Source organism: Paralichthys olivaceus, chromosome 24 (assembly GCF_024713975.1).
Source record: "Paralichthys olivaceus isolate ysfri-2021 chromosome 24, ASM2471397v2, whole genome shotgun sequence".
Lineage (NCBI taxonomy): Eukaryota > Metazoa > Chordata > Actinopteri > Pleuronectiformes > Paralichthyidae > Paralichthys > Paralichthys olivaceus.
In genome coordinates, this window is record NC_091116.1 from 11,844,023 (window position 1) to 11,859,394 (window position 15,372).

The 15,372-nt window shown below is 44.2% G+C and overlaps 1 protein-coding gene across 1 annotated transcript in view; it reads right to left on the bottom strand.

Moving 5' to 3' along the window:
* The window catches only part of LOC109641603 (fidgetin-like), a 31,601-nt gene extending 20,063 nt beyond the window's left edge, over positions 1–11,538 (bottom strand). Inside the window, exons 1-2 of the mRNA XM_069520683.1 lie at positions 11,287–11,538; positions 10,467–10,497 (exon numbers count right to left, since the gene is read on the bottom strand). Coding sequence (XP_069376784.1) covers positions 10,467–10,491 — 25 coding nt within the window. The 5' untranslated portion in view covers positions 10,492–10,497; positions 11,287–11,538. The remainder of the gene's footprint in view (positions 1–10,466; positions 10,498–11,286) is intronic.
* Positions 11,539–15,372: the final 3,834 nt, after the last annotated feature.

Genomic DNA, 15,372 nt, shown 5'->3' on the forward strand with positions numbered 1-15,372 from the left:
ATTCTTGTTTTAATACTAAAACCTATTGGTAAAACCTCTTTCATGCCAACACAGCTCCATGCATCGCCTCACAAAACCCTATTTACCTGCTCCTCAGCCCTCAGCAGCTGAAAGACCCCACAGTAAGTCCATAGACGGCCGCATTTTGTCAACAATATCATGCTGTTGCGGTAGCTCCAGCCCTTGTCAACAACTTGTACTAACAGCTGACCAGATGTGTCCGAGGGCCTTAGTGTTTCCTAGCAACAGCAAAAACGTTACGGCGCTATGAGCGAATCTGAGGCCGCAACACAGATTTCTACACTGTGTCATTTCTAATGGTTGCTGTCCAACAGTCCTTTTTAGTCCCGTCACTCTCTAAATATCAGGCAGAGATTCTGTGCTCATGCTGCACACGCTGGGCGCAGATTACCCAGTGAGCGCCCCCGAGTCAACGCCGCTTCCCCGGGCTTAATCACAGGATTTAGCGCTGCTGTTCATCAGGTTGTTAGTTGCGTCACAGCCCTCAGACGTGGCGACGGGCCTCTTATCTTATCAGTCAATCGGCAACGGCACGCAGGAAATGAGACACACAACAGCGATACTGCCAACAACACTCATCTGTCAAGACTCAATTACCATACTGTAGCACAAAAGATGTGCACAAAACAAGATGCATTGCTGACGTTGTACGAACGAAGTCATTAGTCGCTTCCATATAGGGAGAGCAAAAGCTCGGCGGAGCGAGGGGGTGCAGAGGTGTTGTTTTATTTGGCGAATCTGTGCAAAAGAGGAAGTGGTAAACTTCCTGCTGCTCAGACATAAATCCGCCTTTTTCTAATCATGAGTGTGTGTTTGTTTTTGATGCAGCCCCTTAAATTACTGTACTCGTTTGCCGTCTGGGTCTGGAGACAGCAAGGAAAGAGGGAGGGTGGAGGACATATATAAAGAGGAAGACGGATAGAGACAGGAACAGAATGGGAAACAGATTCACACAGAGAGAAACAAAGACTGAGACAAACACACAGAGCCAGGGAGAGAGAGGGAGAGAGACACAGACAGAGAAATGGAGAGGGAGCGAGATAAGGATGCTGGATGTGTGTACTGCATCCCAAGGGATCACTTACTCAGTATAGACACAGTACTGGAGGACAGAGCACAACAAGGGTTCATTGGCCAAAATCTCTCCTCTTTACACACACATACACACAAACAATCCCTCCAAGCAATATTCCTGTAAGCACTCGTCCACTGAGAATAACCGCATTGACTGAAGTGGAGTGGAGGAAGGAGTGGAAGAGGATGATAGAATGAGGGGAGAAACAAAATAAAACGGAGGGATCAGGACGAAGCAGGAGGAGGAGGAGTGTCCACCTGGCCGGTGTCCAGGGGAATTAAACAGTCTGTTTACCATCTCAGCGCCTCAGCAGCGCCATGTTAGCCTAATGGCATGGACATGAAGCCAATTGATTTGTGGACCAATAGACCTGTCCCACTGCACGGGCAGATTACCTAGATCACTGGCTCCGCATCGAGTAGACATCGCTTCTCATTCGCGCCCCACAGGCAGTGGGATGTGAACAGGGTTTAATGCCTGACTGTGGGTGTGTGGGGCAAGTGTGCATATATGTACACACCTCAAACAAGGGTCTAACCCACATATTTCAACTTGCACATTATTGCTGAAAAGGTAAAACCTTTCTTCTGTATTATATTTTCTAAAATGCTCCTATTTGGGGATGAGGACCCAAGGGTTGGGTAATAATGGTTAAGCACCCTCTTGTCGTCTATCTAATAGAGTTTCAGAGGCAGGATGACACCTCTACCTTCTTATTTCTGCATTTCTATAAACACCTTGTACTTGGATTCTGCACCCACCTCATTCTCTACTTCCTTTCCACCCTCCTCTCTGTAGCTTCCTAAGGGGGTCCATTGTGCCCGGGTACTAAGGTGGATTCCTACTCCAAGGTTTCCCCACAATGCAGCTACGACTCAAATCGACTCTTTAGCATGTATAGGCCTCGACTGCTGGGGGACTTCCCATGATGCCCTGAGCCCATTTCTTCTCCTCTCCCTCTATCTGAACGTTCATCTGTCTGTTCATATCCCATTCATGCATGTTCCCCCTCTCTCCTGAAGTTTAGTGCTTTCTCATCTCTCCACTGCTGTTAACATTTGTACAAATATTTGCGATAGAGATATAAAACAAGATATGTTTAAAATGATAAAAAATCATATATTTAGGTATTAGTAATAACCTCATTCACAAGTTAATTGTTCAATCAATTAAAGATAATTTAAAAATAGCATATGAGTGTTTTCTTAATTGATAACAGCAACATTGACAAAGTGCTGGTGCATGACATGACAACGTGTTAATATCGGATTCACACCCAATAATACAGTTGACAGCTGGAGCTAACGTTGATGATTGCTTTAACCAGCTCTGACGTAAATGTTATCTTAGCAGGCTGAAAGGATGAGCCAATTCACAGCTCTGAAAGCAGAGAGACGCAAATGTTATGAGATTAAAAATAATGATATTATGTCATTTAAACATTTACTTCGCCTCGAGCTGGCTGCTAACTCGCCATCTAAAATCAGTGTAAAAAAATCCCCAGACTTAATTTTTTGTAGGAAAAACAACAGCGTACATACATTTCTTTCTTCAAATATCAATAAACAAAAGATACATTTTGCAAGAGTTTCGCTTTATTAAACTACAAATATTTAGCGTAAGTATATTTATGTTAATTTTGTAAATGTAAACGGCGATTTCAATATAAACACAATTATTCATATTGTTAATTTATTGGTCCATAACAAAAAACTATTGAGTCAGTGAGTACTCTTATAACAGCGAGATACACTTGGCTCTGTGCGTGATGCACATTTGTGACATTTACGGTGCACATGGCTCCTAATTGAATCTTAAACCTAAATAAAAAAGCTCTCTGCTGCACAATGACAGACCACACACACTAGTGTGTACGGCCGTGGAGTGAGAATAATTCCACATTTTCCACAGTTTTCACTCACGTCACTGTGTGCGTTGATAAGCATGAAAATCCATTTATCTACAAAGGAACTGTATGGTCCATATTGGACAATGTCTCTTTCATGGTCCCTTGCAGGCCCTCCTCCGTCCACAAAGCCGCCCAACTGACTCCGCCACGTCTGTAATAGGCCACATTCATTTGATATAGACACATCAAGGGAGAAATTGCAGTGGTTGTGCCGTGCATCAAGAGGAGTGGAGCCGGTTCACAGACACAGCAATATGCTCTGAACATAAAAGAACAATGAACACAAGGCAGATGCGGTTGGTCAAAAAAAAAAGACTAAAATACAGAGAAGGACGTGCAGGCCTGAATATAAACACCGAACATGTATCGCTGCATGAATGCATGAATGGAAAACCATATGGAGACACGGTGAGGCTCACTGTCATTATCATTCAGCCTTTTCCTCCTTCTGAGTGCTGTTCTCCAGACTACGCTGGGAGATCGCCCTCGCAGATGGAGATCCAGAATTAGGCCTCGGAGGATGAAGAGGAGGAGGAGGAGGAAGAAGAGGAAGAGGAGGAGAAAGATGAGGAGGTGGAGGAGTCATCAGATTACAGATTAGAAGGTGGGGAAGTGGTGGGATTAAACATGGTAGCCTGACTAACGCAGCTCACAGCTCAGCGTCATCAAATTCGGTCCTGTGGATTACGCTGCGGTCATACCGCTGAAAAACCGGCACTGAGGGAAATGTTTAAAAGAAAAACAACCCTCCTGGATATTGTTATTGAAACACTTTCCTACTGGGGTCAATGTTATTCATTGCTCATCTAATCCATATTTGTGTAAATGAGGTGCACAGAGCTTTACAGCACAAGGCGGACACAAAAACCTCTGAGACTCTGGTATTAACGGCGATTCTGCGTCTTAACCACCCTCTGGCTAATGCAGCTAATGAATGAGAAAGCGCTAGCAGGCTAACAGCTCTAATTCTCCTTCACAGGCTATCATGTTGCAGCCCGGAGACGGATCAATACCATTTGCTCAACACACAGGAGGCCTGGGAATCTATAAAAGGGCTTTTATTGAGTAATTAAACACCCATTACTGTCCCTTGCAGCCAAACAATAAATTTGATCAGCCTCTCAGGCACAGATCCAGCCGTGATTAATACTCAGTGCATGCATGACATAAAAGACCACAATGACATTTTACTAAGTCCTGTCTTAGGCCCTTTGACGGTGCGGGGGGGACAGGAGTCCGGGTGCTTACAGAGGCACTTTCAAGGTTGTTCGGTGTGGCCCGAGCTGAAACTACGTTTTCAGGGGCCTCGTCAACAACATGCAGTTCAGCCCCGACCGGCATGAGTTAGATGCTCACCAGTACCTGCTGTCCCTGAGGGCGCCATGGTGAGCAACACACCCTGCTTTGTAGAAAAGACACCAAGTCTAATGGCAATAAGGAGCTTAGCCCGTGACCCCAATAGGCTGAAAGTACAGTTAAGACACTAGCTCGAGATTTTATCAATGTTTATTCTAATTTAATACGTTATTCTCTATTTTATTGACAATTTTATACCTTTAAGTGTTCCACTTTGAATTACCCTGGTGTGGGATCAATACAGTTTATCTTTTCTTATATATTAGTTAAGGTTGAGGGTTTTGTAGCTGCTGATGTACCAAGAAATTTAAATTTGGCCTTCCCTATTATTTAGCATTCCTTAACAATATTTAATCATTGAATAATGTTTGTTTGTTAAGATCAGATCAGATCAGATCAGATCAGATTAGATCAGATCAGATCAGATAAGATAAGATGAGATAAGATAAGATAAACCTGTATTGATCCTCCATAGAGGAAATTCAAAAATGACACAGCAGCACAAGAAGCAGCGTAAGGGAAAATCTTGTAAGGATAGTAATATCAATGAAAATAGAAATACTATATTATAAAGTCAACTTATTTGATAGCTGCACTAATATATAAAATACAATATTAGAGGGAAATCCAGAGCAGAATAAAGCAGAAGTTATGAAGAAAAAATAACTGCACATGCTGTGAAGACAATTTTGAGATGTAGTTAAATTCTTATCATGTCACACTCGAATTGGTTGTTGCTTTACCATTCACCCTTTTCAGACAAACTGAAGGCTGAACACTTATTTTCCCCCCAATTTCCCAGTGTCCTTTTCTGCACTGGCACAATTCAAAAACCTGCTACAATCCCATCCTTGTTGCAGAATATTTAGCGTTGTTGAGCCAACAATATGGCATCTGGGTGATTCTCCTAAATATGAATGGCCCATTCACAGGGCTCAATGGAGTCGCTTGGCAATGGCCCTCCTTCCCCTCCCTCCTCCGTGCTCAAAACAATATTCAGCGCAGCGGTCTTGGCACATTTCCCCGAAACCAACAAAAGAGGAACTCGAAGCTGTCCCTGAAACCCTCAAAGCATTAAGCCTCTGTGAGATGCAAGTACTTGGCACAAGCAAAGCGATTTCACGACAATGGGCAAATCATACAGTGCTTTGTGAGATTTAGGGGATACAATAGCACTCGGTTTCCAAAGCACACATTAGTAAGCATGTCATCGGGACCCCCTGGGGGATTCGAGCAGCCTAGAGGATTGTGTAGTGAAGAGGATAAATATATGTTACTGGGCGAGAAGATGGAGCGCTGCCAATGCCTCCCTCCTTCACACAGCAAACTGTGGTTCATGAGTGTGTGGAATACATTAATAGAATAATCTTCTGAACACACAAACTAACCCACAAACTGAACCCATTTGGCTTGTTAAGCATATACATTGCAGCACATCCAAAATCAATTTACGACCATTTAACAGAGCTCAAGGGGCGCTGATGAGGGGAGATGCTTGTCCGACAAAAACAAAACAAAACACAAAAAAAACGAGCTCCTGCCATGAAAGTAAAACAAAAAAACCCAACACTTGTTATAAATGTGCGGCGCTTGCAGCCATGCTGACCTCTGAGTACTAAACAAAACAACAACGGACAAGCAGACACCCACTCAAAAGTCAATACCATGCGTGCCTCCTCTTCCTCTTGTATGGTTAATGCATGATGCCAGGTAGGGGAGACAGACGGAGAGTAGGATCTCATTATACGCTGCATGCTATCATTAGTTATCTACCACATGTGTCCATCCTGCCAACAGAGTCATACAAGCAACATCCTAATGCTCTCGCCTGCTTCCAGTGGGGAAAAACTTGGCCCACAACACACACACACACACACACACACACACACACACACACACACACACACACACACACACACACACACACACACACACACACACACACACACACACACACACACAGGGTACAAGCATAAGCAGACATAATCACACTTAAGAATACAAACATCTTTCTTTTCCTACAACCCCGGCTGCATCACTTCTCTGCTTCCAGCTCCTCCAGTGAGAGAATCTGCAGCTTCTCCGTCTCGGGAGGTTTGTTAATCAATACATTGACAGATAATAGAGAAACTAATATTGTAACTGTTGAGCAGAAAAACTATATTTTTCATGTTATTTGGCCTCTCGGAAGTTGTGGCTGCCGTTTTCATCACTTTTTCCACTTTATTTTTAATTTCTAACTAAAAAAAAAAGATCGCTTGACTAATTGATCATCTTATAAATACCAAATATTTTGTTGCTCTTGCTCCCACTTTATGTCCATCTCCCAGAGGCCAGAGGGAGCTGGGTGATGCTGTGCCACACGCCCAGCCACTCAGCATCCCTTTGTGTCCATCGGCCTGGCAGCTCACCAAGTTTAAACACACACACACATCCTGCCTCACACCCAATGATCCATTGTTCATTAACGTGCACGCACACCTTTGCCGCCTCGCAGACACACAATAAAAAGTGTCTTACTTGAGGCTCTCGCACAAATATTCACTAGTCAAGACATTCAGCTGCTGACGGGTGGGAGGTGGGTGGCGGTCATTTTCTAACTGTCATTTTCTTTGGCCCCTGTAAAACAAAACTCGTCGTTAGCATTACCAGGCCAGATGAGTGGTGAGCTTCTCCACACGTCAATGCACAATTTAACTTAACACTTCCATGGCAATAACCTAATTAGAAACGGCACTTTCTCATTTGACGGCACAATGTAAAGGATAAGCTGCGTGCCGCCATGTCTGCCAAGGTCTAATAGTGCGGAATATTCCAAAGTGGAAGTTGGATTTTCCTTCATTTTTTTTAATAAGTCCTTAGCATATTTAACGCTTCCACACGCTGAACGTTTTAATATCTGGCGGAGAATCCGGGCCATGGGTGGCGGAGATTGCTGCTGAAGAGTAAAAGGGAGATGAGCGGGGTCTGCTTAAAATTCAGAAAAGGGGGCAGCGGCTCGCAAAGGAGGTAGGAGAGAGAGGAGGGGAAAAAACTACAGCTTTGATTTGATTAAAACCTATGAAAATGACGCGTTGCATAAAACGGAGGAACTTCAAACATTTTGGGGGGATTCAGGGTTCAGAGGGAAAAAGATAATGTTGGAATTAACATGGAAATGGATTTAAGAGAAAGGATGGAAGAACAAGAGGTGGACACTGATCTTGAGTCAGTTTTGGTTCCATCCAGTCACACAGACCTGAGCTGACCCTGCAGCTGCTGTTGTTTACCTCTGACTCAACCAAAAACTCCCATTTCATTTCTTTTAATCTTTTAGTTTTTAACTAGAAAACTTTAAAATTACATCCTGACCACTGGCTGGAGCACATATCACACCAGAGTGTTCAGGGCACTAAATGTGATTCACCCCGGAGTCGGTCCTGGGTGGATCCCCCTCACCTTAAATACCCCCATCAGGATTTGACTGGATAATAACCAGTCAGCACTGGGAGCAGGGAAGTGATAAGGATGAAGTGTCAGTAAAAAATAAACCCCCAAACCCCCTTTTGAGCCAATGGAAGAGGGAAGAGGAGGAAGAGGAGGAGGGGAGGTTTGAGTGGATCATGGTGTCAAGGATTTAAGGAATTGGCGTCCGCTCATCTACGCAAGGAACGCGTCTCAGGCAGCGGCGCTGTACAGACAGCTGCCCGCCATCTCTGGGAGGGAAAGAGGAACTTAGATCGGCGAGGAGGGGCTGTCAGCAAGCATGCTGGGAAACACACAAAGACGACACAGCCAGTACAGTTAGCTGACACACACACTCATACACTCACACACTGTCTTCTGGGACGGAGAGAGAAAGAGGGGAAGATGGAGAGATGGAGAGAGAGAGGAGGGGAAATAAGTGGACAAAGAGTGAAATAGATGAGAGAGCGAGGAGACAAGACAGGCTGACGCACTGTCGAGCAAATGTGGAGAAAGTGGTGGTGATGGGGGGGTGGGTGGGGGGGATGAGAAGACAGAGAGAGAGAAATGGAGAGAGTGAAACAGACAGACAGGTCCGAGAGGGATTTGTTCTATTTGCATGTGCCGGGCTCCCATGGGGTCCAGCTCCGCCCGGCGAGCCGAGAGCACAAAAGATAACACTTAACATATTTGCTAAAAGATGACAACCCTGCCTGGATCTCGTTTGAAGGGGCCCTTTGTCAGGACGCGCCGACAGGAGAAATCCACTGATACGGCCACAGCGCAGACTAACACACTCTCTCTCTCTCTTTCTGTGTGTGTAAAACACACAATATTTCCCCACATCGCCTTACATCTGGTCCCACGGGGGCCGGGCCCGATCGCACGCCAGTGACTCCGGGACGGTAAAACAGCTTTTAATGGTAAACATTACAGACTGATAGAAAGTGTCAGGATAATTTATTTATACGGTCCCGTTGGGAGTAGCTCCGCCACCCTTGTAGGCACACACCGGCTCTCTCTATTCATTTGAGGGAAAAGTCCATATTTAGATAAATAAAGGGAGAGTAAAAGGGTTCTCCTGTTTGTAAAGCAGTTTCTCTCCTCTCGTCCTATTATCCTTCCTCTCTCTGTCCCTATTAGCCGTATCGGGGGGCTGCCAGAGATGTGAGGCGATACGTTATGTGTATAATGAGGGGGATTATTGCTACTGTCACCGCAACACGCGCAGACAGCGGCTGCAGAGGGACGGATCTTAAGCTGAGGACTGTAGCAAACAAATAGACTTAGAGGAATAAACAAACTGCTGAGTATCTACATTATTTACATTACACACAGAATCAGACACATGCACGGACGGCTGCACCTGAGCTCTCACACACACACACACACACACACACACACTCACACACACACACACCAACCTGCATTTCAAAATGTATCTATGTCAACTTTTAAAATTAAATTCTCCATTTGTGTGTCTCTAATAAAATCCAATTTTGCAAACACGTTAGAGGAATCCCAAGTGTTAGTATATTAAAAATATCAAAAGTGGAAATTTGAATGTGGATGATAAATAAAAGCAAATCTGTGTTTCTATGTGATTTGACATCATTTTCCACAGATAGAGTGAAACAGGGATGTGTTTTCCTACATTGTGTGTTTTCATTAAAGCTGGAGATTGAGTGTATGGTCACACACACACACGCACACATACATGTAAACACAAAATGCGCAGATATTTACAAACACACACACACAAGTGCATGAGCAGGAGAAAGGAGGCAATAGCACATGACATGAAGCAAAACAACCGTGTGTGTGTGTGTGCGTGCGACACGGCATGGTTTTTCCAGCATGGACATTCATTAGAAAATTATATCAACAGGGTGAGACGGCTGTTGTTAAATTACAACAATAACAATCTGTTATGCCACGATGCCAAACGTAGATCGTTGTTTAAAACACCTGAAATGTGTGTGTGTGTGTGTGTGTGTGTGTGTCATTAACGCTGTTGTTATTCCTGTTGTTAACACACATTTCCCTCACAAGACGATAAAAGTAATTCATTTTCAATGAAATAAAATTCACATATTTAGAAAGTGCAACTAATGATAACAAAAAATCCAAAATATGAAATGTAACTTTGCAGCAATAATTGAGGCCTCGTTCACTGGGGGGGCAATCACATCCACATTAATCTATTTTTATGCTTCAATCAAAATAAAAACTCTGTACAGCATTTGTGTGTGTATGTGTGTGTGTGTGCACGAATAAGCAAAGAAAATAACACTCTGATCTACCTCATTAACCTTCAGATTTAAAAAAAGTGTAATATTTCTTGACAGATTTGTAATTTAACACAAACAATACAGCAAAATCCAATTAGAGCTGCAAGTGAAGCCAAGTGTAATGTTGTGTTACTTGTAATTCAAATGTTATTAGTCACCAAATATTAATGTGTTGTCACTGATGTTTACCATGGCTGCAGAAATAAAGATGCAAAATCTGACAGCTGCAATAATTTTCTACATAGAAAAAAAAATAAATGATGCACAATTTAACATGTTTTTGTTTGAAATATAAATAAACACAGCCTGTGCATTCTGTATGATGTAGAAGAGCATAAAGTGCAGAGGTAAGATGGAAAAGTGGACCTACCATAGACGCTGCTGCTGCTGATCATGTCGTGCTGGAACAGGGAGAAGAAGAAGAAGAAGAGGGAGAGGAAGAGGAGATGAGAGCATTGGAATTAATTTGGAAAAAATTGAAGGATTTCCTTTGAATAAAAAAAACTTTACTTTACTAAATACTTTTCTGTAAGATTTTTCTTTTTCTGTTCGATTTTGGGAAGGTCCAGCAGTGCTCAGTTTCAAGGTGGGCCCTGCAGGAGCAACTCAATAGGAGAGAGGCGTCTAACCCACATGCATCTCATTAGAAAGTGGAGCCCGGGATGTCAGGCAGCAGAGGTGGTGGTGGTGGGTGAGTGAATGGGGGCGGGAGGGAGGGAGGAGGGGGTGAAATCAACTAGTGCAGCTCAATGGGGTCGAAGTTAAAAACATGGAACACACATGCAGGAGGGAGGCATGGCTCTGGATCCGCTCTGCGCAGCGCATGCACGGAACAACTTGTTGTAGCCGAGCCCGCTGCAGCACCGCGGCTGGTGGAGCCTCCTGCTGCAAGTTGCACATTATCATTATTATCATTGTTATCATCATGATGCGTCTGTGTGATTAGACGCTGCACAGACGGCACAGACACCGGGAGAGAAGCCTACGTGTCCGCTCCGCTGCGATGTTTAACCGTGGCGCAGGTGCGCTCCTTGCAAATCGTATAAAAAAGCACAAAATTACGCACAGGGATCGCAACTTGCCAAACTGCACATTGCACATTACGCATGCATTAATCCAGCGTGCACAAGCGCATGCACACACAGACTCAGTGTCTAGTAGCAGCAGCGGACTCTCCTCTCCGTCCTTACCTGCTTTTCTCCTCCTGGCGACGGGTCGACCTCTCTCGTGCTGCTGGGTAGATGGGTGGGTGGGTGAGGGGGTGTTCAGGGTCGCATCGACGCCCGGGTTGGAGCGCGTAATGCGGACGGACCGAGGGGTGTTACGCCGGGCTGCGCGCAAGCCGAAAGCATCCCAAGTTAGCGCGGCGAGCACTGACCACAGCCACTGCCATGTTGGAATTTCACCAGCCCTGGAACAGCTGCTTCTCAGACTGACCAGTGCGCACCTCACTGCGCATGCGTCACCACGAGGGAAAAAAGAAAGAGGCTGGGTGTAAAAAAAAGAAAAAGAAATCCAATTATTCCCATAAGCTTATTATGAGTGTGTTTTATATGGAGAGGTGGCAAAGTGATGGAGAGATGCACAGAAAAGTGAAGGAGGGAAGTAAAAGTGAGACTTTAAAGATGTGAGTCCAAAATAAAGAAATTAAAGGTGATAAAATGAAAAAAGAATCTGTGCCGGATTCAATATTTCAGTCTTGGTCTCATTTAATCACATGTGATGAATGAATCTTTAAAAGGAGAATGAGTTTATTAATGTGATGGAGTAGAGTATGTGTTTATTCCGGTGGTTTGTCATAATGGCTTTTTGTTCTTGAAAATCTTTGAAATGAATGTAAAACAATTATATTTCTGACCCAGTAAATGTGGAATTCAATCCTTAAAACAACTACAAAGATATTCAACTAATTTCTGAGCCTTCAGCTGTCGTCTCACGCAGGGGCTGATGTAAGATTTTTTTAAATCAGGGGTCACATTTCACAAAAAGGGGCCAATCACATGTCCAACATCTGTGCTCTATCTCTAGTACTATTTCTAGTAGGGTGCACTTTTGAGTCATCAAGGCAACACGTCATTGAATATATTCATTAAGAAATAGTAAATAAAAATATCTTCACAAACTGTCATATTTATTGTTAGTATTGTTTGTGAGTGACTAGTTTATATTTATAAAACAGGACACGGGCACTTTAGGGACAAAGCAGATTTCAAATCAGGGGATCCACCCCTAGTCTGACGACGATCAGGGCCAACAGTTTACAGTCCGAGTTTCTCCAAACAAAACAAATTCCTCACACTGATATTTTCCCTGGAGGCAACCAGAGCCAAATCTAGAGATGGAAACCAGAGGGCCCCAAAATCTGTCAGATTCTGCAAATCTTTTGAAACAGATTAAGTGTTAACCAAACATACAGATGTTTTATTCCCAGGATAAAGCAGTAAATTAACATACAGCCCTTTAATGCATGAGGAGACCCCCCCATCACCACCCTGCATGGTCCCAGTTTGGGCAACCACTGCAGTGAGGAGACGAAGGGAGGTGGTGTCCGCCCGCCTCCCCCATCTGCCCGAAATGTGTCTGCAGAGCGTCTCTCCCGGTGATAATTATAGCAGCGATATGGAATTAGCAATTGAAGCCCTAATTAGAATGAAAATGTCCCAGTTAGCGCGTTATCAAAGCATCAACGGGGAGAGCAGGTTTAAACAAGACATCAAAGATCGGTTCATTGTTCCTGATCACACCCCACAAGTTGATGCTGCATGGAAAATATGGTCAAATGGAAGCCAAGCTGTGTGTGACTGTGCAAAATAAAAGGGAGGATGTCATGTGAAAGCTGAAAAGAGGGAAAAGTAAATCTCTCTCTCTCTCACACACACACACACACACACACACACACACACACTGGAGGGTCAGCTGTGCATCCCACACATCTCCACATAACATGATGTCCTCGAGTCACCACCAGTGAGCAGCATATGCAGGGAGCGCTTCCTTCCTCCACCTGCTCTTCTTCCCATGTCTTTGTTTGCTGGAGCAGTGGCTGCAGCACATTACACACACACACACACACTCCTGCAGGCCCGGACTGCAACTTCACTCTCAAGTGTCTTCTAATTAATTGTCTTGTGCATTTATTTATTTATTTATTTTTTCACAATTCCATCAACTTGGTAAATTTATCGACCCTGCAATGCAATGCAATCAGGGCTGCGTTAATTAAACAGGACTGAAAACGGAAATAATTGTTGTGCGCGGCAGCTTCATGGAGACGTGTTCTTTTTGTCCTGCCGCGCTAATTATTAGTTAGCGATTAGAAAATCCATAAATGAGAGTCTTTAATGTTTAAGTGGGGAAAACAGGGCTTTGTGTGATATGAGTGTGCAGATACATTACCCAGCATTGCTTTTTTCTCCTCGCTCATTTACATGAGCAAGGCAAAGGTATAATTCAAGTGTGTTGAATATGCAGTGTTTCTATAAAGGGCTCCTACATTGATATGGACAATCTTGTGTATAAGACACTTTCAGATTAAATTTTGCGACACGTTTTTTCCTGATTTGTGATTGCCACAAATTGTGTGTGTGTGTGTGTGTGTGTGTGTTTGCGGTGGAGGAGATTTAACGGTAACATAAATCTAAATAGATTTTAACTCATTAGCCATTGGAGAGGTAATGATGTAAGTCTGCCACTAATGAGCTTAAGCTCTTAATTGAATAGGAGGGGGGCGGAGAAATCCACACACACACACACACATTGCACAGCATGGACACTCACACTACCCCTCGGTGCACAAAAGGATGTACACACAAAGACACACACCTACAAATACAATCCCGCCTCCTGTGTTGGTATGGGGAGTATTTCTCTCTCTCTCTCCAGGGTCATTGGGGGGGTGGGGAAAGGGGGCATAGGGAGGGAGGGGAGTCATAGTCACATGACCAGCTAAATTTCAACTCCACCGCCTGCGGACTTGAATGTCGGCCCTCATCACTTCAACACAGCACTTTTTTATGCTTTTTCTTTCTCCCTTAATACACTTTTAAAAAAGAAAGGAGCCTGATTGTACTTATTGCTCATGTGTTATTTATCAAATCGAAATAAAACGTGTGTTCTTTAATAAGTGGCACGTTAAAAACAAAGCCTAATCAAAGGAGCCATTGAACGTCACACTAATCAAACCCTCTGGTTGCAAACGCTCCACATTTGCGGTATAAGAGGGAAAACATGCGATGGAGACTGCTGCTTTGATGTCACCTCTTCCAGACACATTTCATATTTTTTTTCATCTCCTCCAAATAATTATCAGCACTTAACCTGCCACGTCTGTGTAGACACAAGGACGTCAGAACCAATTTGAGCGCGGAGCGACGCTTATAGGATGAAAATGTCCATCTCTTTATAAACCGTACGATACATTCAGAACGCTCCCTTGGTAATACAGGCAAAATGACGATATCCAATTTCTTAGTGTCGTCTATCAAGTGTACACTGATGTAAACAAAGCCCCAGTGGACGGGGGGACAATGGTGGGGCGGGGGGGGTCCTCAAAGCAAGAAATCCAGTGGGAGGAAACAGGGGAGAAGATTAGACAGTGTTCCTCAGATAAAGACAAAGAAGAATAATGTTGAGGGGAATGAGTCGTCTTCACTCCGAGCGCAGACTCAAGCCGGACCCGGCGTGGATTTGAGCCTATTGAGCATAAGCTGCTAAATTTGGCAATAAAGGGAATGTGATTCAGTGTAAGCTCCACTGGGCCGAGAGCGACACAGCCGACGGCACACACACACACACCTGGGAGGATAGAAAACACACACACATACAGTCACAATAACTCAGTCACTCTGTTACTGTCTCTTGCTCTCTCCCTCATTCTCCTTGACACACACAGAGCGAACGCCTGGCCGGCTAGCCTCTGAGCCCCACACACTCACGCAGCCACTCATGCGGCTCAGCGGCAGTGACTTTGACAAATAACCGGGAAGTCCTGGTGTTGGCTTAAAAACTCCAACTTGTTCGGTTGCAATTCTGCATTTGTCCTGCTTTAATGGCTGTGGAAGTGGCTTTGGAGGTAATCTGTCAGTGATTGATTAGAGGCTGGCCAAATCCCCTCGCTGGACGCATTGGTAGGCTGCAGGCCCGTCTGCTGCTGCTGCTGCTGCACAGAGACACAGAGGCAGCAAGAGAAAGAGGCTGAAACAGTCTTCTTCCATGTGTGAGTACATGTAAGTATCCACATGCACAAGTCAAAGAGATAAGTTTGTCCAAACTGATTA